The sequence below is a fragment of the Convolutriloba macropyga genome, chromosome 2, assembly GCF_964194025.1.
Source record: "Convolutriloba macropyga chromosome 2, txConMacr16.3, whole genome shotgun sequence".
In the NCBI taxonomy this organism is placed as follows: Eukaryota; Metazoa; Xenacoelomorpha; order Acoela; family Convolutidae; genus Convolutriloba; species Convolutriloba macropyga.
In genome coordinates this window covers 6,375,022-6,400,178 of record NC_134469.1, presented here as the reverse complement: position 1 = coordinate 6,400,178, position 25,157 = coordinate 6,375,022, and the positions used below count along the sequence as shown (strand labels likewise).

General features: G+C 36.3%; 1 protein-coding gene across 1 annotated transcript in view; it reads left to right on the top strand.

Annotated features, from left to right (window-relative positions):
* The window catches only part of LOC142355315 (uncharacterized), a 45,562-nt gene that overhangs the window by 3,462 nt on the left and 16,943 nt on the right, over positions 1-25,157 (top strand). Inside the window, exons 2-3 of the mRNA XM_075407523.1 lie at positions 873-2,245; positions 3,429-3,652. Coding sequence (XP_075263638.1) covers positions 1,660-2,245; positions 3,429-3,652 — 810 coding nt within the window. The 5' untranslated portion in view covers positions 873-1,659. The remainder of the gene's footprint in view (positions 1-872; positions 2,246-3,428; positions 3,653-25,157) is intronic.

Below are 25,157 nucleotides of genomic sequence, written 5' to 3'. Positions count from 1 at the left end.
TGAAATTAATTGTTTCAAAAACTTCAGCATAATTTCAAATTTCGAATATGCGTTCTTTTTCGTATCTTGTCTCAATAAAGACTGGTACCACATGTTTTCTGTAGATAAGCAAGTGTTGTTCGGACGCTAATTAAATCATAGTTGATTTTTGAACTGAAACAATTAAGACTACTGTCTAGTAATATCTCTTGGCATTTTGATTAGCCAATGAAAAATTCGTAATTAAATTTTGGTTGTAATTAACAATTTTTTTAAAAAATAATTTTGTTGTTTATCTTGTCACTTATTTTCATCAGTGGTAGCTATCTTTCGTTCTCCATGGCGCACTATATCTTTCATTTTCTCACTAATGCTATTTGCCAATGATAAGACTCTATCTAGTATTTGTAGTTGAAACCTGATGGTTGCTTTCACTTTGCCCTTTTCGTATTCTCGTTCTTCTTGATTTCGAACTCTCATAAAAAATAGATCACATCTGCTCTGAGGTAAGATACGATTTGATTTTTTAGTTGGGGTTTTAGCTGACGCTATTTTTTTGTTAGTGATTTTTTTCAGTAAAAAACAGGTTTGCGTTAGACGAGAAGTGATGTTTTGTCGTTTTTTTGTCTGGATTGTCTTCCCTTGTAATTTTTCAAAATTAATGTTAAGTCTCATTGGCTCTCTAATTCGGTATTTCATTTATTGGTTTGAATTTAAGACAATTTTTTACTCATTAACCAATTATTTTCGAAACATTTGTGTTTTTTTTAAAGATTTCTTTCTCTTCCTCATTTGGTAGACATTTAAGTCGAAAACACGAGCGTCGTCAGAGCACTATGTGCGAACGCACATTACCGAGCCTCTCTGTTTGTTATTTTTCCATCTAAATATAGTTCTCAATTGTCACCAATATACCAAGCGGACTTCTTTTAATTTGCAAAACTTTCACGTTAGCGTTTTTCATTAAAATTTTCATTTTTTCATTACAACTTTATTGTCCATTTATAGCACTGATTGATAATAATTTATTTGTCGAATTTATCAACGAAGTTTTATTAATAGCGCATAATTTAATTTTTATTTGCTATTTTTCCTCATAATGAAACAATGCACACACGCAAAGCGGAAGAATCGTTCTTCAAATACTCGTGCCTTTTCCATCCCAGAATACCTTGGACTCTTTGTTGTTTTGTTCGTGTTTACATTTTGTGCTATTTTGGACAGTATTTTGGACTTATGATAGGACTTTTAATGAAAAAACTATTCCTTTTCATAAGTGCAATAATTATTATTCTTCTCTATCATTTTCTGCGAGCCAGAAACGGTTGCTTTATTAAAACTTCTTCACTGAAATATTATATAAACGATTCTTTTTTCTGTTTAACTGCTTTCTGAATTATTATAGAGATGCACTATTAAAAATACAAATAAAAAACTTACAAGTTGTCTGTTTATATTTTAGGACTAAATTTTTCCAGCCTTGTTTCACACCGTGTTTATAATTATTGTTTTCATTGTTTATTAATCATCACTTTCAGAGCCGATTGATAACATCGAAATCGATGTCGCGTTGAATGTTTTATTGTGGTTCTTCAACATATTTCTATAATTCAGATTTTCGTAGTTTAGCAAGCAAATAAACAAACAAAACTCCTTTTATTACATAAAATTCCTTTGAAAATGTCACTTGATAGTTCGGCTGTCGTTTTACAATCAGACCTCCGTTCCCAGTCAATGGCCAGTGATCAATTGGTATCTTACCTCAAACCGGAAGCGCTTCCGCTCTTATCACCCCTAAACCCAAATTATTCCCCATCAACACCTCCGCAGCTAGTATCCCCATCATCGATCGCTTCCGTTTCGCCCGGAAGCACCCAAATTTTCGACGGCGAGGAAATTTGCTTCATTTTTCAGCCCACGATGGAACAAATATTGACGTTCTCACCTCAATGGGTTATTTCTCTATTCGGCGTGATTGGAAATTTCCTCGTGATCTTTATTTACCTGCAAAAGCGACAAAAAAGCCCGGGCGATTTTCCGATTTTGGTTCTGGCGTTTGTTGATTTGTTTATGTGTACGTTTTCGATTATATTTACAATGTTCTTGGCCATATTTCAACCTAATACACGGGAGCCGGGATGTTTTATGAATCTGTGTATTGTCGGCAATGTTGCTTTTGATGTTCCTTATACCTTCTCGTGTGGTATGATGTGCATAATGGCTGTGAACAGATTCCTGGCTGTTTGCCGACCACATTCTTACCAAGGTTAGAGACCAGTTTTATGCCAAGATTTTCACATCGAGTTCTCCCGCTGGATCCGATCTGGGAATCGTCGGAAAACCGGGGTTGATGCAATTTAATTTTTTTCCAGGTTAGGTGGGACATTTTTTAACCAGATTAGGTGGGACATTTTTTAACCAGATTAGGTGGGAGTCGTGCAAGTTCTCGAAAAAGTTACCGGAAAAAGACGGGAAATTTATGATCCACTGGACAAAAAATAAGGAACGCGGGAAAGTTATACTGCCCAATAAATTGCGGGACATGCCGAAATTTTACATGGCACCTGAGAATTCTCATTAAGACCTGAGAAGTTCCAATTTTTAATACTAAACTATATAAAAAAGAATGTATCAAAACCCTAAACCCGGGTAATTTACAAAATGAGCTCAAATTATTGGATATTGTGAGCGCATGTGCATGCGTTGAGGGTAACGTTCAAAAAAAAATTGTTCTTGGATAGCCTCAAATTATGTGGCCATACACTTTCAGACAGCAGAAACTATCAAGCAAAGCCATTTTTTAAATTGTTTTTCACTAGTAGGCATACTTTATCTCAGTAATTACAATTGGTAGATGAGCTAGCACGCGTTCCGTAAATGTCTCAGCTGAATGTTTGAGCTAACCAAAATACAGGGAAGCTGTATGCAATTTTAGCTTAAAAAACTAGGGGGAGGAGAATACTTCTTGTTCAAATTAACTTATCTAAAAAGTTCAGTTTGATTGCACTCACTGAAAAGGAGGAACAGTTTGACAAAAAAATTGATATTACTATTAATCAACGCTAAAGTTAACCAAGAAACGGTTAATTCAGTCTATTTTTGGGAATTAGTTTTCACTTCCTAAGATAGTAACTATTTTTCTCCAATTCCCGGGTGTGATTTTTCCGCACTTTGAAGTACGTTTCAAGCAAAAAATCAGCAAGAAACATTTTAATTAATCTTAATTTTTTTTATTTTGAGATGGTTTTACATTGTTCAGAGCAGGGATATATTTCTACTGTTTTTTTGTGACTCATCAATAAATTTACTTTACGCTGATCTATCGATGGGCCATTCACCCGGAATGTGTACTGTGGGTCAAAATAACATCAAATATCAAATTTAAGCAAGGAATTTATGCAAAATTTTTTGATTTAAATTTTTGACGTTTTTTTTTTAAATTTGGGCAGGTCTGTTCAGTGTGCGTAAGCAGATGGTGACGTATGTGCTTTTGGGTCTGTTCGCCTGTGGCTCTAGCAGTCTGGGAGTCCTCAACTGCACCATGGCCCCCAACAATGAGATGTCTCGGACTGGGTGGGTGATGCACAGGAGTGTGTTGGTTCTGGTCACCACTGCATTCATGCTCAACTGCTACACTAGAGTCATCATACGAATGAAGGAATCCAAACGAAGGGTGAGTTAAATAAATTCGATGACATTCTGGAAAAATATTAATTCTCGATAATATTTTTTTGTGACATTGAATTGAAAAATTTAAATTTCGATTTTTTTTCGTTGCCCACAGGGGAAACAAATTGTGAAGTTGAAAAGTTGCAGTCTCAATTTTTTTTATTGGTTACATTTAAGTTAGCGTGTAAAATTCATGAAAAATTTCAAGTGCAATTTTTTGCTGATCACTTGCTAGGTGCCGTGAAAACATAATGCAAAATTTGAATCTCGATCCCTTTTGGCGGTTACAGGTCAGTTTAATGCTGAATTTTATGAAAAAAAAATAATTCTCGAATATTTTTGACATATTTGAATTTTGGTGCATTTTTGTCACTTAAATGGGTCGAAATTGTCACAATGCCTTTGAACTATTTGGGTAACACTTTTCTTTTTCTGGGGGGAGGGTAATGATTGAAGCTCGAAGAACGTTGCTATGAAATAAGGGCGCAATTTGAAGAGCAGGTGTTTGCTCGTTTTGCGTCGTTGTAGTTATTGTAAATTCATAACTTTGATTATGGAGATAACTGCAAAATTAAAATGAAAATGAAAAAAATTGAAATTGAAATAAAACAAAACTGCCAGCAGTTTTATAGTGCAATTCTGGTTGAAATAGCAAAAACTGACTGAATGGCACCAAATTATAAACATTTGACTGAGTTAGCGCAAAGTTTGCCTGCAAACAGTTCAAAGAAGGGGTCTGACTTGACAATCAAAAACCAAGAATAGTGGAATAGATTAAGAGTTTGAGGATCAAATAAAATAAAAGGTAAAATTTGATAAAAATTTTGCAAATATGGAGTAAAGTATTGAGATGGGAGTTGGATTTTGTCTCCAATGTTGAACATAATTTATTTAGGTTTTTGAGGATACCAATTTCATCTTTCCGAAACGATGGTGTTGCTTTGTTAATGAAGAATGAAACGTTCAGCCAGGCATACCCCCCACCTTTTCTTTTCTCTAATTGCATCATTTATATAAAAACGAAAATAAATTAAAAAAAAGAATGAGGATTAGTAATGGGCGTTTGCACATACTGTTCCAACCCCATATGTCCCAAATTTTTATACCTTTTTTTCATAGATTTTGTCTGTATCTAGATGCAATTCGACAAAAAAATATATTCTAAAAGAGTCTAAAAAAGAGCAAGTACTGAAGCGGTGTTATAATAATTTAATTTTACGCTTGTTGTCCCCTGAAACTATCAAAGGGGAGATAAATAATTTGAATTTTGTCAAACGTTTAAGAAACGGAAGACAGCTGAAGTCGTCACAAAAACTAACCTCTTAACTCTTCTAACTCTTGCGTTGAGAGTAACAAAATTTGGCCGACTTTGTGGAAAAAGACATGTTCTATGATAAACGATTAATCAATTGACGTCGTCTTTCCCATTAGGACAAAAAATTTCCCTTACGTTAAAAGTGAAAACCTTAGTGTTTACAAGACTTAAAGGCACTCTCTGACCCATGAACGCAAATTTAGTAGATCTCAGAAAATTCTCAAATGAGTACAAAAGATGTCAAAAGTCATCAACATTTTATTTGAAAATAGTCATTAAATTGGAGCTTCAGATGTTTTCAATTATCTTTCCACTAATCATCCAAAACATGACATATGGTTTGATCTACCATTAAATACAGATTATCAGTGAAACTAACAAAAAAAACTAAAATTAAATAAGCTAAAAAATAAAATATAAAAACAAACTAACAATTGAAAGACTTTTGTTATATTATCTTTTACATTATTAAGTTTAAAAGTACAATTTAAAGTATATTATATCATACTTTAGATGAAATGATGTTCATGAAAACCTCTATTTCTTACTGTAAAACGCATAACTAAAAACCTTCTTTTTATCCAAAAATCTTACCATTTTCAACGAAACAAATAAAACGCACATTAAAAATATAGGGCCGAACTCTAAAAATTTAGCAAAAAACATGCAAATGTCTTTATTTGATTGGCACTTTTTTGAGACACTGCAGCAAAAATTTGTCTATAGGCTTTTATTTAAAAAATGTATACAAACATCAATTTATTTATATACAGTGGAATTGCCAAGAATCAATCTAGAACCTAATTTTTGTTTGTTTTAAAGAAAATGACGGGGTTTGGAGCAACATAAATTTGGTCTACAAAGATTGACATTGTTTTTGCTTCTTCTCGGGATGTTTTGATTTTTTGTATTCAAATTTGAGCCTACTTTTCTTCAATAAGTAAACTGCAGTAATTGACTCCTCAAAAGAAAACAAAGTTTGAATACTAAAAACGTGAGAGAAGTCCAAACAGTAAATTTTTGAAAAAGTTCGTTAAGTTTTGTTTAAGTTTTATTTGAGACATTTGCATGCTATGCTGGACAATTTACATCACCTCAAAGATCCTAAATGTGCATTAGGTATCCTTCGTTACTGTTTGCGAACATCAAAACTAGTATGCCTTTTACAAACTAACACCATCAAACGAGATACTCAAAGTTTCGAAAAGTTTCGATGACGGCAAAAGAGAAGTGTTGGATCAAATTGTTGGCTCAATTATTGGTGAGGGCGCACGGAAATAATCTTCCTAACCTATCAGTTTGTCGGGACTAGGCGTCAAAAAGCCACAAGAGCATTACAAAGGAGCGTTTGTGGGCTCAATTAGAGCCTCAGACGAGCTGGTCAACAATATAACAAGTAGGCATCCCTCAGGAAGTGACACTTTTAAAGAGTTACGCCAGAGTGTGGAACCGTTGAATCTACTTTAGTACACGCAAAAACGGCCTAAAAGCACTTGATTAAGGTAAACTTGCCACCCTAAAAAGAAATCAAACATCAACCAGGGAAAAGGCAAGACTCCAATCACTATGTTTGCCTCATTCCGGCGGGTGTTTTGCTGTGCCCCCAATTCCCGCTTTAAGTGTACACCTTTCGGCTAAAGAATTCCAAGTCATTGTCAAGTACAGGCTCGGGATCGCGGTTTATGATCAAAAAGAAAACGTCCTTGTTGCAGGCTGTGTACCTTGGACACATTTGTTGACATGCAGTTGGCTGCGATGGCAGGGGAGATGCAATTTGAAGGCACGACAGATTTCGCGATCGTATAGATTCCGCCTGTTCAGCAGCTAATTTGTCCCCAGTAATTGAAAAACGCAATCACATTGCGGAAAATAACTCACGCCCAGGAGACGTCTATTTGCCTTTTGGAAAATCTGGCCAATCTCTTGCTCTAGACATAACCGTAACTTCCTCTCTGCAATCGAACATTATCTGTCTTGCGGAAGAGAAGTCCGGTTATGCAATTGAAGCTGCTGAAGATCGAAAATCGGAGCTTTGGGCGGTCTGTCTGAAATTTAAGACTATTCGCTAAAAACAAACTGTTTCGGGTAACATCATTCATTTAATAGTCAATTACAATTTCATGAGACCAATCAGCATTTTACGGCTACCTAAACAAGAAAAAGAGAAGAACATTTAATTCAAAAAAATTGAGCGAGAAAAGTGTCGAAGCCATTAGAAAATGAACTTTTCACAAAAAACTTTTTCTAATTTCAAGTATTTTTTTTAACAGCAAAGGGGATTGTTTTAATTCTTACAATATGACTTCAAAAACAACAAATATAACAGATATAATGAAACCACGAAGCTTTCGAGAAAACCCCTGGAATGAAATTCATTATGTTCGATAGCTTCCCAAGGAATTAAATAAACTCGCTAGGTTCTGCCTCGATGGCAAAACAGCGTTTTTATTCATAGTTGATCAATAACTCATCACAGAAGATCGTATGGCAAAGAAAAATACTTTAAGACAACCATTTTTTTTTAGAAAACCCGTAATATCAACGCCATAAAATTCAATAGATTTTAACGGAAGCCATTAAATAAGCTAAACTATGCCTTGATGTAATGACAAGAATGTTGGTCAATCAAAAATCATTATCAAGAGTTTATAACATGTTATTACTATGAAAAAAAACAACAAATACAGGCAAAATGCAAAAACTCAGTAGAAAAGTGCCAGAAGAAAGTGTCGAAACCATTTACACCCTAAGCCTTTCTCTAAAAACGATTTCTGCGAACCATTGAACATCATCTCTAAGCCAATGGGAACTATCAATATTAGGATAATGTAAAAAGATTTCAAAAGGAAACAAAATTACGAAAAAAAATCAAAAGTTCAAGAAAACAATGAAAAATCGTGCATCGAAGTCAGAAAAATATTGGTTAGAAAATGAAACCGCTAACTAGATAATTTTCTGTTAAACTAGAAAGGAAAGGGTTTGGTTTTTACTGAGATTGACATACAGTTCACGAATATAAAATCAAGATTGACTATTGTTCAAAATATTTTCAATTTTTTTAAAGATTTAAGAGCCAATAAAATCAATAGCTTTCAACGGAAGTTAAGAAATATGCTCATTTATGCCTTGATGTGAGTAAAAGGATGTTTTTAATCCATAGGTAATCAATAAAACATCAAAATATGTCTCATGATTTTGAAAATTAACAATAAAAACAGACAAAACCAAAAATTCTGCGGAAAACTACGAGAAGAAAGTGTCGAAGCCATAAGATTTTCTCTGAAAACTTTAGCTGTGATCCAATGATCTTCTTCGCTAAACCAGTGGGAGCCATTAATATTAGGATAACAGGTTAAAATTTCAAAAGTAACCAATAGTACGAAATGTCCAAAAAAATGGAAATCTTTTGGCATTGAAGTCATATAAGTAATAGTTAGAAAATAAAAACACCAATTAGAAAAAATTTTGCCGAAGTAGAAAAAAGTGGCTCTGTTATTACTGAAACTGACTAACAGTTCAAAAAAATTTGTTCAAGATTGATTAATGTTCCAAAAACTTGTTTTAAGAAATATTTTAAAGACTTAACAGCCATTACAATCAAAAAATTTCATCGGAAGGCAATAAATGTGCTCAATTATGCATCGATGTGAAGACAAGGGTGTTTGTTATGCATAGGTAATCAATGAGACATCACAATAACTCTTATGATAATGAAAACAACAACAAAAACAGGCAAACAAAATCTGTAGAAAAATGTGATAAGAAGTCTTGAAGACATTTAAGCCACAAGTTTTTATCGCTGAAAACTTTATCTATGGTTCATTGAACGTCTTCGCTAATACAATGGAGGCATCAATATTAGGAAAACGGGGAAAAGATTTCAAAGTGAACCAATAATACGAAATGTCCAAAAAATGTTTTGGTTGCAGTAGGAAGGCGGGGAGGAGACGACTATTTGCTTTCTGGAAAATATGACCAATCTCTTGCTCTAGACATAACTGTAACTTCCTCTGCAACCGAACATTATCTGTCTTGCGAAGAGAAGTCCGGTTATGCAACTGAAGCTGCTGAAGATCGAAAATCGGAGCTTTGGGCGGACTGTCGAGGACTCTGAAGAAGGCCTTACTGCGAATGTCGTTCTCAGTTGATAGCCAAATTTATCAGTCAGTGGGACATTACATTGCTTTCGATAGAGCAGTTCAGTCACTTTCGATTGTCAGTATATGAGGATTAGCTACTATGCTGTTGTCGCGAGCTTCGTAGCTCAACTCAGCAACTAGTTGAACTTGTCTGATAATAAGCGAGCAAGTAAAATTTTTTTCCTGGACGCATGTGTTGAGCTGAATCAAACTCACGATTTGTTAGAAACACGGCGAGAATCATTATTGAACTCATTTAATGAGAGGGGAGCTTTTTGTTAAGCAAAATCATCCAACATGAAGGGACTTGTTCTCATATCAAGTTCAATAACGCGAGGAAACTTAAAAAAACGAGAGTTAAAAGGCTGAGGGAGAGAGGAAGAAACATCAAAGACCAGAGAAAACGTTGAAGTTGGCAATAAGAAGTAATCAGCAAAAATTTGAACTTTAGGTCAAGGTAAACCAAGATTATTTAATAAAAGATACCACGCAGATTTGAAAAAATGCTTTGTTATCAGCCTTTGAGACATTAGATGAAATCATTCTAAAAGTGTGCGAAAAGTTTAGACTTAACCTTCTGAAAATTGATGCTTAAAAATTATGCAGCAGCCGTTTCCAGGAGCATAATCAAGGAACACAAATCAGGTGAAAGTCAAGTCTATTAATCAGATTAACAACTTTGAAGAAAAGAAATTTGAAGAAAAATTTTATGTTTGAGTACAAAAAATTGTTACAAAATCTTACTACTAATAAAATTACGTAATGCCATGCCTCATTGCAGCGCTCACACGATCTGCTATTAAAAAGACTACGAAAAAAAACAGCAATTAACAAAATAACCAAAAACAAAAATTTCACGACAGAAAACCAATATCTAATTAGGAAAGCACCTAATAAAAACGCAATCAGTCAAAATGCAATCAGATAAATCCTTAACTACACAAATTTAGTTTTTCATGCCTATACAGCAGATGGATGTTTTTCTGAATGAGGCTATGTAACAAGTCGGCAATGAGCAGAAAAAATAACTTTGAAGTCAAAAATCAATCAACATTTTTTAAACCAAATAATTCCAAAAGTCTAAAAAATCTTCAGCTAAACACGAAAAATTTCTTGATAAATTTACTAAAAAGTTATTAATAATCCAATGGGACCTCTCTTTGGTTAGACTTAGACATAGGAGCGGACTAAAAATCCAGAAAATCTCCAAAAATTTTAAACAATTTGCAAAAACAGAAATTATTGAAGTCATGAAAATCATAAGCTATTATCTGGATATTATGTATTTCTCTTTTAGTTTTTATTTATAGTAATTCAGCTAAAATTAGACTAAATGAATAAATAAGTTCATTCGGGCCACATTTGAAAACCATTGGAATCTCACAAAACATTTATGCATATTGTCCACCAAACAAAACCTTAGTCGCAAAAAAATATCAGTAGAAACGTTAATTTTTGAAATTCAAAGAATTGGAATGAACTTCTCAAGGACGAGAATAAGTTAAAAGTAATTGAAAAGAACTACAAAAACTGAAAAATTTGAAAAGTCTTTGAATAGGTATAAAATAAAATCTAAGAGTATTCGCTAAAAACAAAGTGTTTCGGGTAACATCATTCATTTAATAGTCAATTACAAATTCACAAGACCAATCAGCATTTTACGGCTACCTAAACAAGAAGAAGGGACGAACATTAAATTCAAAAAAATTGAGCGAGAAAATTAGAAAATAAACTTTTCACTAAAAACTTTTTCTATTTTCAACTATTTTTTTAACAGCAAAGGGGATTGTTTTAATTCTTACAATATGACTTGAAAAACAGCAAATATGACATATATAATGAAACCACGAAGCTTTCGAGAAAACCCCTGGAATGAAATTCATTAAGTTCGATAGCTTTCCAAGGAATTAAATAAACCCGCTAGGTTCTGCCTCTATGGCAAAACAGTGTTTTTACTCATAGTTCATCAATAACTCATCACAAAAGATCGTATGGCAAAGAAAAATACTTTAAGACAACCATTTTTTTTTTAGAAAACCCGTAATATCAACGCCATAAAATTCAATAGATTTTAACGGAAGCCATTAAATAAGCTAAACTATGCCTTGATGTAATGACAAGAATGTTGGTCAATCAAAAATCATTATCAAGATTTTATAATATGAAAAAAAAACAAATACAGGCAAAATGCAAAAACTCAGTAGAAAAGTGCCAGAAGAAAGTGTCGAAACCATTTACACCCTAAGCTTTTCTCTAAAAACGTTTTCTGCGAACCATTGAACATCATCTCTGAGCCAATGGGAGCTATCAATAATAGGATAATGTAAAAAGATTTCAAAAGGAAACAAAATTACGAAAAAAAATCAAAAGTTCAAGAAAACAATGAAAAATCGTGCATCGAAGTCAGAAAAATATTGGTTAGAAAATGAAACCGCTAACTAGATAATTTTCTGTTAAACTAGAAAGGAAAGGGTTTGGTTTTTACTGAGATTGAAATACAGTTCACGAAAATAAGTTCAAGATTGACTATTGTTCAAAATATTTTTCAAATTTTTTTTTAAGATTTAAGAGCCAATAAAATCAATAGCTTTCAACGGAAGTTAAGAAACATGCTCATTTGTACCTTGATGTGAGTAAAAGGATGTTTTTAGTCCAGAGGTAATCAATAAAACATCACAATATGTCTTATGATTATGAAAATTAACAATAAAAACAGACAAAACCAAAAATTCTGCGGAAAGTGTCGAAGCCATAAGATTTTCTCTGAAAACTTTAGCTATAATCCAATGACCTTCTTCACTAAACCAGTGGGAGCCATTAATATTAGGATAACGGGTTAACATTTCAAAAGGAACCAATAGTACGAAATGTCCAAAAAAATGAAATCTTGTGGCATTGAAGTCATATTAGTAATTGTTAGAAGATAAACCCACCAATTAGAAAAAATTTTGCTGAAGTAGAAAAAAGTGGCTCTGTTATTACTGAGACTGACTAACAGTTCAAGAAAATTTGTTCAAGATTCACTAATGTTCCAAAAGCTTGTTTTAAAAATTATTTTCAAAGACTTAACAGCCATTAGAATCAAAAAATTTCAACGGAAGGCAATAAATGTGCTCAATTATGCCTCGATGTGAAGACAAGGGTGTTTGTTATGCATAGGTAACAATATGACACCACAATAATTCTTATGATTATGAAAACAACAACAAATACAGGCAAAAAAAATCTGTAGAAAAATGTGATAAGAAAGTCTTGAAGCCAATTAAGCCACAAGTTTTTATCGCTGAAAATTTTATCTATGGTTCATTGAACGTCTTCTCTAAAACAATGGAGCCATCAAAATTAGGAAAACGGGATAAGATTTCAAAGTAAACCAATAATACGAAATGTCCATAAAATTCTTTGGCTGCAGTAGGAAGGCGGGGAGTCCTGTCATTACTGAGTCTGACTTAGAGTTCACAAAAAAAATTTATGATTAGTTGATATTTAAAAGATTTCGAAAATATTTTTTCAAAGTCCTAACATCCATTAGCTGTCCACTCAAGCACCAGATAGGTTAATGAAATGCTTATTACGAAACCTACTGCACTTTTAATCAATGAGTTTATGCCATAGGAGTCCGAAAAATTAGTAAAACCTCAAAAAAATCAAATTTTCAGTTATGAGCAATTCTTGGATAAGAATTTTTTGTATATTGGGCTTCATTTGAATGTAAATGAGGTTTGTCATTAACAGAAGCTCGATATGAAAAGTAACTAGTCTCTAGGTGACTTGAAAAAACTTAGAAGTATGGAAATTTTTCTAAAAAAGAGCTCCCAACTAGAATTTGATAGTAAACTTCCCTATGAGACCAGAACTAGTCTTTTTATTGCCTTTTGTCCATTAGGAACGCAAAAATGATTTATTTTGTGACGTGAAATGAAATTTTGAATTAAAATTTTCATAGAAAAAATGTTAGCTCGAACAAAAATTTCGGTAAAATTGAACAAAATTGAACCAAATATCCCGTGTTGACATGAAGCTTTAAACCCCGATGTCTCTTCGAAAAAAAACGAAATTCAAAAAAATACCTAAATTTTGAATTCTGCGCTGGATGAGCTTTTTAATGATATCACTCACATTTCTCTACGATGAATATATCGATCGGCCAAAATTGTCTGAACAAAAAAAAACCAATGAGTATTTATTTGCTTCCCCCCACAATTGGGGTCGGAACAATAAAACGAGTTCTAACTATTCATTTCCCAAATTTTCATTTACAGTGTTTTCTAATCAGAACATGATATGCAACTCCAAATGTTAGCATAGCAAATGGGAATTAAGTCAGACGCTCGGCCATATGGTCATATTTGACAGAGGCTATTCAAGTCTGTCTTTGCGGTGTAATGCAAATCTCCGTGCATTAACATCAATCACACAGTAGAAGCATAATATGAACGTTTGACTATTCGAAATTATTGGGACCTTTTGCTGTCAACTTGTCTGTTTGAGGGACTGGAATATATTGGAAAGGGCCATAACACCCTAATAATCTGAAAGTGCTAAGAACTGAAGCTTCTCAAGAGAATCGTATCAAATTTGTAGTTGTAGAATTTTGTATTTTTTATCGTTAGAAGGCTTCTAGCTGGGGACTGGCTAGCGCCCAAAACTGTATCAAATTTGAAAGGTTCTTCGAAGAAAAGTGAGTTCGCCTGACAATTAAGTATAGACTACTGTTGTCCCTGGTGCTCTCTCAAAGCTGTATATAAAAATATTTTTGATGCGCGAAATAATTAATTTCTTTTCCAAGTAATGAAAGTAATACTTCACTGAAATTTAGCTATTAAAACAACCAAGTTTATTTCGGTTCTTTGAATCAAAGAATTGAAGCTAAGGATTATCCCAGAAAAAAAATACGAAGTAGAGAATTAAAGAAAAAAACCAAACATTATCCGGTTGTTCAAATCTAAATATTATATATAACTTACAACATTCGGAGGAATCCCAATTTCACTGCACCAGAGTAATATAACCTAATCAGAAATGTCAATTAATCACTTTTTTTCAACACTCTTTTTACCTAGGAAAGTTGAACTCACGTGTAAACTTCATCTCTAAAACCATAACTAATTTATTTGATGAACCACTGCCTGTTAGATTCGCAAATTACTTTCTGAGCGTTTTTCTTGTGCCTAAGGGTACTCAACCTTATCAGTTTTTATCAGCAAAACGTAACGTGTCCTTCCTTTTAGAACGTTTGGACCTAACGTCTAGGTGAAATAGTAGGCGTAGAAGGTCAGAAAATGCAACTTATTTTATGTGAATGTTTTGCCGAGATTATTGCAGCTGTGTGTTTAACTCGGTTTGATAATTTCAGAATATGATATTTGATAAATTTGATAATGTGTACAAATTTACGCACGCTTGTTTTTACTCTCTCCCAGTAACTATTAGGCATCTGATTTAACCTATGGTGCCTTTGTTTCCCATTTTGGCTGGAGTAACGTTTAGTTTTAAATGAAATTTTAACCTTTTCCTTAGGGTCGTAAGAAAATTTAGCTCTTTTTGTCCTTAATTCTCTAGTAAAATAGTTTCAGCACTAATACTTTGGGATTGAAAAGTAGTTTATCTCAACTCTTCAACTCTGAACGAGGTCTTGGTAAAATTCACCTTGAACGACTTCTTTGATTCTGGAAAAAGTTTCGTCTGTTTCAATGAAAAATAAGAATTTCGTCATTCATCTTTTGTGGGATTTGCGTTGGTGATGAAATTATGGACGCTCAGTTTTGGAGCAAAAAGTAACCCTGAAGCTGTACCAGGGAGTGATAGATCGATCTTTTCAGTTCTGATAACTCAGTTAAGGAGTTAGTGGGCACATCATTTTTTGTTCGCTCAATGAACTAATGAAACATTGGTAAAGTAGCAAATCACTTAATCATTATACCTCAATTCCTACTAGCTTATGTTCACCTACTAACATAAAACGCCAGTGGATTTCACATTATATAAAATGACTCGCAAATTCCATCGTCGTGGAACAATTCCAAAAATTTCAATCTTAATCAACAGAAAAGGCACGATTTTAAACAATTATGCAGTCGGTTTAACATACCAAAACTAATTCTTCTTAACAAAAAGACTGGACACAAAGTTTTGCATTCCAGAAATGCAAAAATTATCATCCAAAAATTACATCGGGACTACGAGCATATTAAAGTAGTTCTTCAGCTCCAACGGTTTTTTAAACAATCTTACAATGTCCAGTGAGCCCAGTCAATCGTTCGGGAAGAAGTACGTAACTGTGATTATTGCAGTGATCAAATCATTCGTCAGCGGTTTACCGGCACTTTTGTGCTTGCTTCTTGCCTTACACTTGATAGAGTTTGTAACGAATTAAGCCTATTTTACAACGAAGGACCGCTACTGGAAAACAATTGCTTCAAGAACGCCCTTCGTTAGATAGTATATCCATTATCCCCAAAACGGTGGATAATAGTGATCCCGATTTCAATGGCGGGTACGCTGTACTTAGCACAATTATGAACGGAAACCCTAATCAAGGCGGAAAAATTGAAAAAACAATTTGTTCTTAACAAAAAGAAGGTCGCGACTGCCACTTATTAAAACTGATGGGCGGTGTTCTTCCTATAAATGGCCCAGATGATCTTAATTTCGTTACAACAACAGATTTGAGAATGCTACCCGGAACTTTTAGAACTAAAATTTACGTGTTATATGAGACCGATGAGTTTCAACAAGACCACTGAGATTGTTATACTGGAAAAAATGGGCCCAAATAGAAGAGAAATATACTTAAAGGCCGGCATGAGCTGTAGGACAATGCACTGTTTTTTTGTTACTCGTGTTAAACTAAAAAATGAGGGGTAAGATATTCAATTTTGATGACATATTTTATTAAACCGGACTATCACATACATGACAATCATATAAATTAAATTAGAGTTAGCCTTTACTCAGCATAGGAAGGCTCACTTTCTACTCTCTTCATATATGTTAGCGCTTGTTGCTCAGCTGTTCCATTTTCTGATAAGTTGCTATCGTAAGTTGGTTTAAGCTTCCGTAGTTGGCTCTGACGCTGTTGTTGCTTGGGTTGCTCTGTTGTTACTCGCTTTGCTGCTGTTGTTGCTCGCTTTGCTTCGCAGCGAGGGACGTTTTCCCTTGTTGGATTTTCCGCTCTTCGTTCGTTTCTTTGTCTTGAAGACCCGAACATGTTTTGCCCGTTGCGTTTTTCCAGCCAACGGATGAAGCTTTATTGAAGCCCATCCAACAAAATAAATCAGAGTTAGCTTTTACTTAGCATAGGGACGCTCACCTTGTACTCTCTTTATTTCCATTAGCGCTTGTTGCTCAGCTCTTCCATCTTTTGAGAATTCGCTATCGTAAGTTGGCGGATGCTGTCGTTGTCGTTTTGACACTGTTGTTGCTCGCGTTGCTGCTGTTGTTGCTCGCTTTGCTGCTGTTGTTACTCGCTTTGCGGCTGTTGATGCTCTCTTTGCTTCGCAGCGAGGGATTTTTTTCCTTGTTGGATCTTCCGAGCCGAGCCTCTCCTTGTCGCGCTTTTACAATTTTGTTCTCCATAACGCGAGTGAACTATATTTTTTAAAGCCTGACGAAAAAAGAGTAATGTGCAGCAAGGCCAAAAATGACAATTAACTAAGTTCAATTTTTAACTGAAAAGAATTAAGGGCAATAAATTGATTTCCTTTATTTGCAGTTTCAACAGGCTGTTTTCATGTGAATGACTTCGAGGTTTTCCAACTCGATTAATCTTAGTTTAATTTGCCTTGCTCCACATTGCGCCACAATTTTGTTTTCCTCTTATCAGGTGTTGTTTACCTTGCAATAAACCAATTTTGGTATTGTTGGTCATTTGTGTGCTAATTCGGTCTTATTTTTGTTAGAACAAGGTATTTGAGTCATAATTGTTTTTGGGCCTAATTTTGGGACTCATATTTGAATTTGAGAACTGTCAAAAATAGGACCTATTTACTTTACCTACAAAAGTTCTGGGTTTGAAAGATAAAAATGTGACTAACAAAAATGTCAAATAAGTAACTAAACCACGGATGAACCAATTTCTAGAACCCTACCCTCCTCTCTCCCAAATAAATTTTGAGAAAGTTGGTGTAAGAGTAGGTTAGTTTTCAACAGGTTCTACAAAAGTTGTGGTTGATTTTAAATTAGATATAAATAATTTTAAATTTTGTTTCTTTTGTGAAATTGAATAACCGCCTTGTCGACCCTCAAGTGCTCGATAGCCTTCTTACTCTCCTCTTGAATTTATCAGCACCAGTTATTTAGAGAGGTATCTATTAATTTTTTTTGGAAAAATCATACCTTTTTTTTAACAATCTTTTATGGTTTTCCTGTGTGCTTTAGCAGCCTCAATGGTTATTCCTCCAGAACTATAAAAAGCTTACAACTGATTCCAGTAATCTTCTATAACTCAACAGCTGAAATCTAACTGTCTAAGTAGTAAATCAATTCACAAAAAGAAATCTGTCCTCTCATTCTTTTAAATCCAGTTATTATTATATAATTATCAATAAGGGGTAGCATATCAACAGCAATTGCTGGGTTTGGTTAGTTTCATATCCGATTCTAAGATGACGTGGTGGTTGGTTTCATGGTCAACTATTTGGACAGGACAGCGGCCATGAACCGCAGCGTTTCCAGATTTGTCGTCTTCAAGCAAGGTGGCAAATACGTCGATATTAAGCCCGATATTAAGCCCGCAAGAGGACTCTGTGCGGGAGTTTTAGAAGTGAGAGGATGAATTGGTACGAATGAAGCCAATTCCTGACGTCTATTTTCAATGCTCCTGGGCTATCAGTGCCGTTACAAATCCCGTGTACGATGTCATAGCCTTCGTGCCACCCATCATCATTGAAAAGCCGTGGCCTTTCTCAACGCCACAAGATAGGCCGAACTGGTGGTCGGTAGTCAAAATCTGAGTTTGATTTTTTAAAATTTGTAGCAATGTCTTTAGCACCTTTTTCTCAATCTATGCTGATCCAATTTCACTTAATACTCCAGAAACTGTTTGTTTTGTCTAAGTATATAATTATAAAAGTTGTGAGCGCTGTATAAATTCTATCAAGTGTTTTACCCAACATCGTTGGCGTCCAAACAATATTCTTCTTTTCCGTTTGCGTAAACACATCTTTCGAACAAGGTGAATAAGTATTGATTGGAATGCTGTTAACGGTTCATTCGTCGAAGGTTTGATCCTTTTAGATAACCTAGCCGCCCTAAATTCTTTGCCCGCCGCACCATCCAGTAAAAGCAATAATTAATTTTCATCTTCCAGTTGTAAAATAAGAAAGGTATCCTCGCAGAATTGTACTCGCTGGAACACGACCAACCAATCTGGAATTTTTGACTCCCAAATATGAAGAACCATGTCAAATTTTTCTGGGATTACAACTTCGATAGGTACTGATTCTGATTTCAGTTTTGTGGCTAAATAGACTAAAAACTTTCTAGATAAACAAACTTAAATAAAGTTTAGTTTTAACTGCTTAAGTTCGACCGATTGGTAACTTTAAATTGTCGGTTAATTTGTCGCTGCTAACTGCCTCCATTCAATTTCACATTCTCGGATGTCCCGACGTGCGTAGTAAGGAGGCACCGCATGTCCGCTTTCGCCGCTAACGTTCTGTTTGGAATCTGGCTCCGCTGCGTTGGAGTCTGAGAGCACCCTGTGAATTTCACCAACATATTCCCATCCTCGCGTTCTACGGGTCGAATAATGATTTTTATTCACTCATTTGGAGCTAGAGGTCGATGAAGGGAGTATTTTACTTGGAATGATTTTTCTTCTACTGAGTAATCTTGTTCGGAGTTACCCGAAGTACCCTCCCGTTTTTCATCCTCCAGTAAGTCCATAGTCCCCGCCTCGATAAGCAGTCGTGGCTCTTTTGGTCAGGGATTTGAAAAAAGCGGAACTCATAATACGCCAGTTCCGCAAATTCTAGAAGAGTTATATTTCCATCTATGAGATCTACCAAATGACCGTTCAATATATCTTTGGCATCTCTATTTTTAAAAAGACGACCAAGAGTAAAGCAGTGCAACTTGAAGTGTGTACCACTCAAGTGTTTTTCTCATCTATTTAAACGTTTAATTGTTTATTTTTCTGAGCTTAACTGTTTGTCGACCTCAAGGTGGCACAGCCTAACAACACGGAATAACTGTTAGTGGCATTGGGATCTGTCGATTACGCCATAGAAAAGTGAAACCGAACAAATGAGTATAAAGACGAAAGCACCGAGACTTTACTCATGAATAAATGCAAAATCACAAATAATTTTTCTAGTTACAGTTAAAGGGGTGATAAATCCAACTAAAGCACTTTTCCTAATAAAATGGGCAGAAACAAATCAATAGAATTGGATAACTAACGATTTCCGTTGTCATCGGCTCATTCTTCCCTTCCCTTCTATAGTTTATAAAATCTTGACGCACGCCATTTTGTCTCAGTAGTTCCTAATCCTCTGAGTTTTGCCACGGGATCCGGTGGGTGATGGGGTGTCAAAAAGAAAGAGTCATCAAGGGCGTCCTCCAATTGAGTTGATTCCATCCCGTTGCATTTAGAGTATGATGGCACTTGAATGCGATCATTCATTCTGAAATTCATCATCGGCCCTTGTCCACTCAAACCAGCATCTCTTCTAAGCAGGCGCTCCTCAAAACTAAATCTGCTCCTTTTGGCTCTCGGGCTCGTCTGAGTACTAGCCATATCTCTTTCGATACACGCTTTGTTCACTATAGCTGGGCAAAGTCCTGTGTCCTGTGTAAGTCATCCAGACTGCAATCACTAGGATTGAAGCTAACACAAACCACACAAACCAGCTGAAAGGTCTGCTGTGGTATGCCCGCCAACGGAATGTGCATGCTGATTAAAAACTCTTTGTGCAAAAGTTTTCGCTTTTGTTTTTGTAGCTTCTTCATCTACAGTTCGTTCGGGGAGATCAACCAATTTCAGACGTAAAGTCTCCATCATCCGACTGTGAGCTTCCTCTCGAAATACATCTTGGATTTTCATTCCATCTATTTTTGTCTCCAGTTCGCGCAATTCACCAAAGAAAGTTCACAGTAAGGGGTGTTGTGGAATCCTTACAACAAGTTCTGTCTGGTACTGGCAATTTCTTTGGTCCGGATACAATACCAAACTACCACTGGGGTCTTCTATACGTCCTTTGAAAGGTGGTCGAATCAGACAACTTTTGCGGCCAGTGATCCATTCGCCAGCATCAAAGGCTTGTGAGCTATAGTTGCGAAGTCTGTAGACGCTGGATTGCGAGTAAACCAAGTGGGTTGAGTTATCCAAGTACTCCGCGTAAGGCTCCTCCGGTAGTGCTACCACCTGATGGGCACAAAGCTTTAGAACTAATGCTTGCAAGTCGAAAAACAAACTAGAGAGGCACGTAGATTCTCCACTTCGTGACATTGATAAAATTTCAGACACAGTTTAAAACGATATCTGCCACTACAATCTGAAATGATTTTCTCCGTAACTTTGGGAAAGTTATCTTTTCTCAGCAATATCAAAGATAACTCCGCGAGAAACTTTATCGTGTCGCTGTTGAACCGTCTTCAATTAGTTGAGTACTGGAACTGCGCGCTATACTTTATGAAATCCGTTAGTATGGTGCAGAGGCACGTTTATCAGAACATTCATGGCTGTTTCTGTGAGCACTGTTGACTCCACTAGTTCAAAACCGTAATACTTCATTTAATCAGAACTCGGGTATAGCTTCCTGCATCCTGTTAATTTTGAGTGCGTTAAGAGCTTGTCGCAAAATTTTCGCGGGTACAAAAATTTGCTGGAAAATAGCCCCGGGCTAAACTACTGAGTTCTTCGTCTAGGATGTAGCCAAAATTGTGATGTGCGACTTTGAATGCAGCCAAATCTGCTCTCAAAGCAAGCATATTTTAGGTGAATTTCGTCATTCCCACATTAAACTAAGCGGCTAACACTGCTGAGCTCTCTCTGTTGTTGTAGCATGGAAGTTGTCAATAGAATTGTTGCTGATGATCATCATTTGCCCTTGTTATTTGTTTATTGAGTGACCTAGCAGGTGGACTCATTCCACTGATTCATACGTGATTGTTCACATTGCTCCGTCTATAAATTCTGCCTCTTTTCTAAGTCTATCCAGGTCTGCACCGCCGCACAATCCGAAGAAAGAGAAGTAATGACAAAACCAGCTTTCAGATAGCAGCAATTATTCCACCTAGGAGTGGTTTGACGTATCGCTTCGACCTCGACAAGCCTGCTTCTCTTCTGTTCAAGCATCTTACAGCCCTTTCCCGCATTTCGTTGAGGACAGAATCATTTTCTAGCATTTCATATTTTAATCCCTTCAGTGCAAGTTATGTCGTTCTCATCAAAAATTCAGTGGTAAAAGTGTTTTTGCAAAACTGTTCATGGTGCTTCTTCCATTGCATCGCGAATTCGTATCGGAGTTCCTGGAGAACAATATCCAGAGATGTTAAGTTGAGGGCAGATAGGACTGGTAATGGCACCGAAACCCAGTGCGCACGCAATGTTGACAGGGATTTCCGTTGTGAAGACTGCGCCAGCTGTATGGTTAGTAGTTAAACATATAGCTCATCTAAGCTTGAGAAAAAGGAAGAGTAGCCTCAGAGTCAGGAATCTGTCCGTTGTTGCTGTCTTGGCCGCGTTGGCTCTAAAAGAAAAAAAATATAGTTTAAGTTATTCAAAACCCACCAAAAACCTAACGTTTAAAGAGAACCAATGAGTTTAACTCAATACTCAATAGAAACTAAGGTTCGTAAAAAGCAGAGATAAGTGATCCGGGTAGCAAGTTTATGTAAAGGAAGAAAAAGAGTTGATTCGTCGATCTCCAGTCTTATGACCGATACTCGGATCCTCGTCGAGCGCCTTTGCTCAACCGGTTCTTCTACTGAATTCTGGTTAATCGGTCCTTTGCTTGTGCAATCTCTGCGCCTGGAGATCTTTTTTTCCTGCCGTAGGGTGAACCCAACTGCCTACGAACCAGTTGTTCTTGGTGTTCCACCTCATTTTCACGACTAATGGTATCCGGGGCATCATGATCGCTCAATTGGTCAGGTGGCTGTTTGAGTACAGTGTTGTTGATTACTTCCTCTTCTTGTTCCACGGCAGGCTGCGGAACTTGCATTCAATTTATTGGCGCCAATACTGTCGGCCGGGGAATTGGGCTCGGATCCAATTGCTCCCACTTGTCAATTTCCAGTGGGTCATCGCAAAAAATCGTCGAACGAAAAGGTGTCGCTCTCAGCTCCCTCGTTTCTGGTTCTTCTTCCACGAAAGGTTTGAGGAGATTGCAATGGAGAATATGCCACTTATCATGCCTCTGGTGTTTACTAACTTTGTAATTCAATTCCGAAGTTCTCTCAAGGACAATGTACGGATCTTCCCACGAAAGAAAGATTTTTTTTTAGCTTTATCTTTTGAGAAAATCCTTTTGAGAAAAACTTTGTCTTCGACTTCGTATGATTTTCCCAAAAACTTTCTCGTGAAATTGATCTTTCTGTCGGTTTTGATTGACTCCCAAAAGTTCCCGAGCATGAGAATTTGCCTCCCTAAATTGCCTATCGATCCAGTTGACAAACTCGTTCTGGGTCCTTTCTTGATCATGGGGCTTCGGGCAGAAGAGATCAACAGGATATTGACACTCTTGTCCACAGACGAGACTAAGCGGAGTGGTTAACATTGTCCTGTGAATAGTCGTATTATAGACAAATTTGAAACAAGGCAGCATTGCGTCCCAATCCCGAGGGTTTCAGCGCAAAAATCTGAGAGAACATCGGAAATTACACGGTCATGTTGCTCCCTGACCATTTCCCAGAGGGTGATACGGAGAAGTTATTGTTTTGTCCATCCTAAGTAACTTACAGAGTTCTTAAATCAAGTCACATCCAAAGTTTTTTCCTTGGTCCGTGTGAATTACATCGGGCACGCCAAAATGAAGAACCCAGCATTCCACAATTTCCTTTGCCACATCTTTTGCTTCGGTTACAACAAGTGGAACACTGATTGCTTTTTTGTGAAAAAGTTCATCATAACAGGAATTTACTTTGCTCTCGACCTTGCAGCTAGTGTAACTGGTCCTGGTATGTCAGCAGCAACCGTGTGAAAGCAAATACCAGTTTAAAGGGACTCAATTCCGCAGTACTTTGCCTGCCTGCCGTGGTCCGAGTTGCACATGGAAGACATCAGGAAAGTTTCTTCTCACCGCCCCGCCTCATGAAGGGCCACCAGAACCTCTGCTTGATTCGCATTGGTAGGTACAATAAGAAACAGGTACAATGAACTGAAAATGGGCTTCGTTTTTCTCCGGTTGAAATAACTTCTTGTAAAAAACTCCATTCATAAGAAAAAAATCTGACCACCGCGAGCAGGAATCTAATACTTCAGTTCCATGCTGGACTGCCAGTTATTTCGGAATTAAGGTAGGGACCAGAGACGAGCTGTTACTTTCTGATTTTGTCGGTGCCGAGTACAAAATACGAATAATTTCCTGGTCTTTTTGCTGCAACCGTTCTATATATGAGTCCGTGCGATTCAATGTTATAACGACTTCTTCTTCACTTTTGTCATCAAATTGCTTCTGTAATAGCGTCAACCAAAACAATGTTTACGAAACTTTTTTTAGCGCTACCTCAATTTCTTGAGGTTTGGGACACTGCCATGTTACTTGTGTTTATTTCGGCACGCTCCCATTCAGGCTCTTCTTCCATTATTGGCTTGTTTTTTTCACGTGCGATGAACAACTTCGTTATTGAACTCTTGCAAATTTTGGACCACTCTGAATGTCATGCCGTCTGCATTTTGCCTGCATAAACGTTTTAAGCTGCCTTGATCTGTACGTATGACAAAACTAAGTACCCATATATAATGGTTTACCCACTTCAAAGCCTGACCCACTGCCAGTGCTTCCTCCTTTGTTGTACAATACATATTTTCAGTATTACTCAGACTCCTACTTAAAAATACTATAGGATATTCTACGCCATCAATGAAATTTGAAAGTAATGCTCCCAGATTGACATTGCTTGCCTCTGTGTCAATGATAAAAGGGCAGTCATATCGAGACGTAGTCAATTGAATGCCATTTGAAAGGAGGGAGTCCACTCTAATCGAGATTTTGTTTCTTAATTCATGTAAAGGACGAGCCACGTGTGCATAGTCTTTAATGAAGCGCCGATAGTAATTACGAAAACCAACGAGAAACCGCACTTCTTTAACGGTGTTTGGTTCTGGCCGTTCTCTGACAACCTTTTGAGGGTTTCGTCGAGCCCCATTTTTATCGATAACATGACGGAGGTATACAACTTGCTGCTGAAGAGGTCTGCTTATCTTGTGCTTCAGTTTCAAGTTTCGTGAACGCAACAGTTTGAATATAACTTCAATGTGTTTGAAGTGTTTGTCCTCAGTCAAATGGTACGCCAAAACATCATCAAGAGAAATTAGAACCCGCTTGCAGAGGTGATCTTTGAAAAGATAGTCCATAAGCCTTTGAAACGTTCCTGGGGCATTCAAAAGACAAAATGGCATTTTAACATATACATACAGCCCACCATCAGGTGTGACAAAAAACTGTTTTTGGTTGATCCTCTGGATCGAGAGAAGCGAAAAATTTCCCTCACCTCAAAGCATGAAAACTTTGATCTATTTTTGGTGTAGGAAAGGCCTCCTTCACCTTAACATCTTTAAGGTAGCGGTAGTCCTCGCTAAATCTCCAACTACCGTTTTTTTTCACCCGACGAACAATAAGGGGCACTTTAGGGACTAGATGAAGGCTGATTGACACGCTTCGAGTTCTTCTTGGAAAATAGGTTTCTTGGCCAGGCAAATACAGTGATTATTTTTTTAATGGGCGGAGTATCACCACTGCCTATTTGATGCTGAACAATGTCGATGCATCCAAGTTCATTGCTTTTGAACGCAATTACATCCCGATTTTCTTGCACTAGTTTTCTCAGCCGAGCGAGAGCAACACCAGAAACGCTCGGTGCAGTTAATTTCAAAATTTGATCAACTT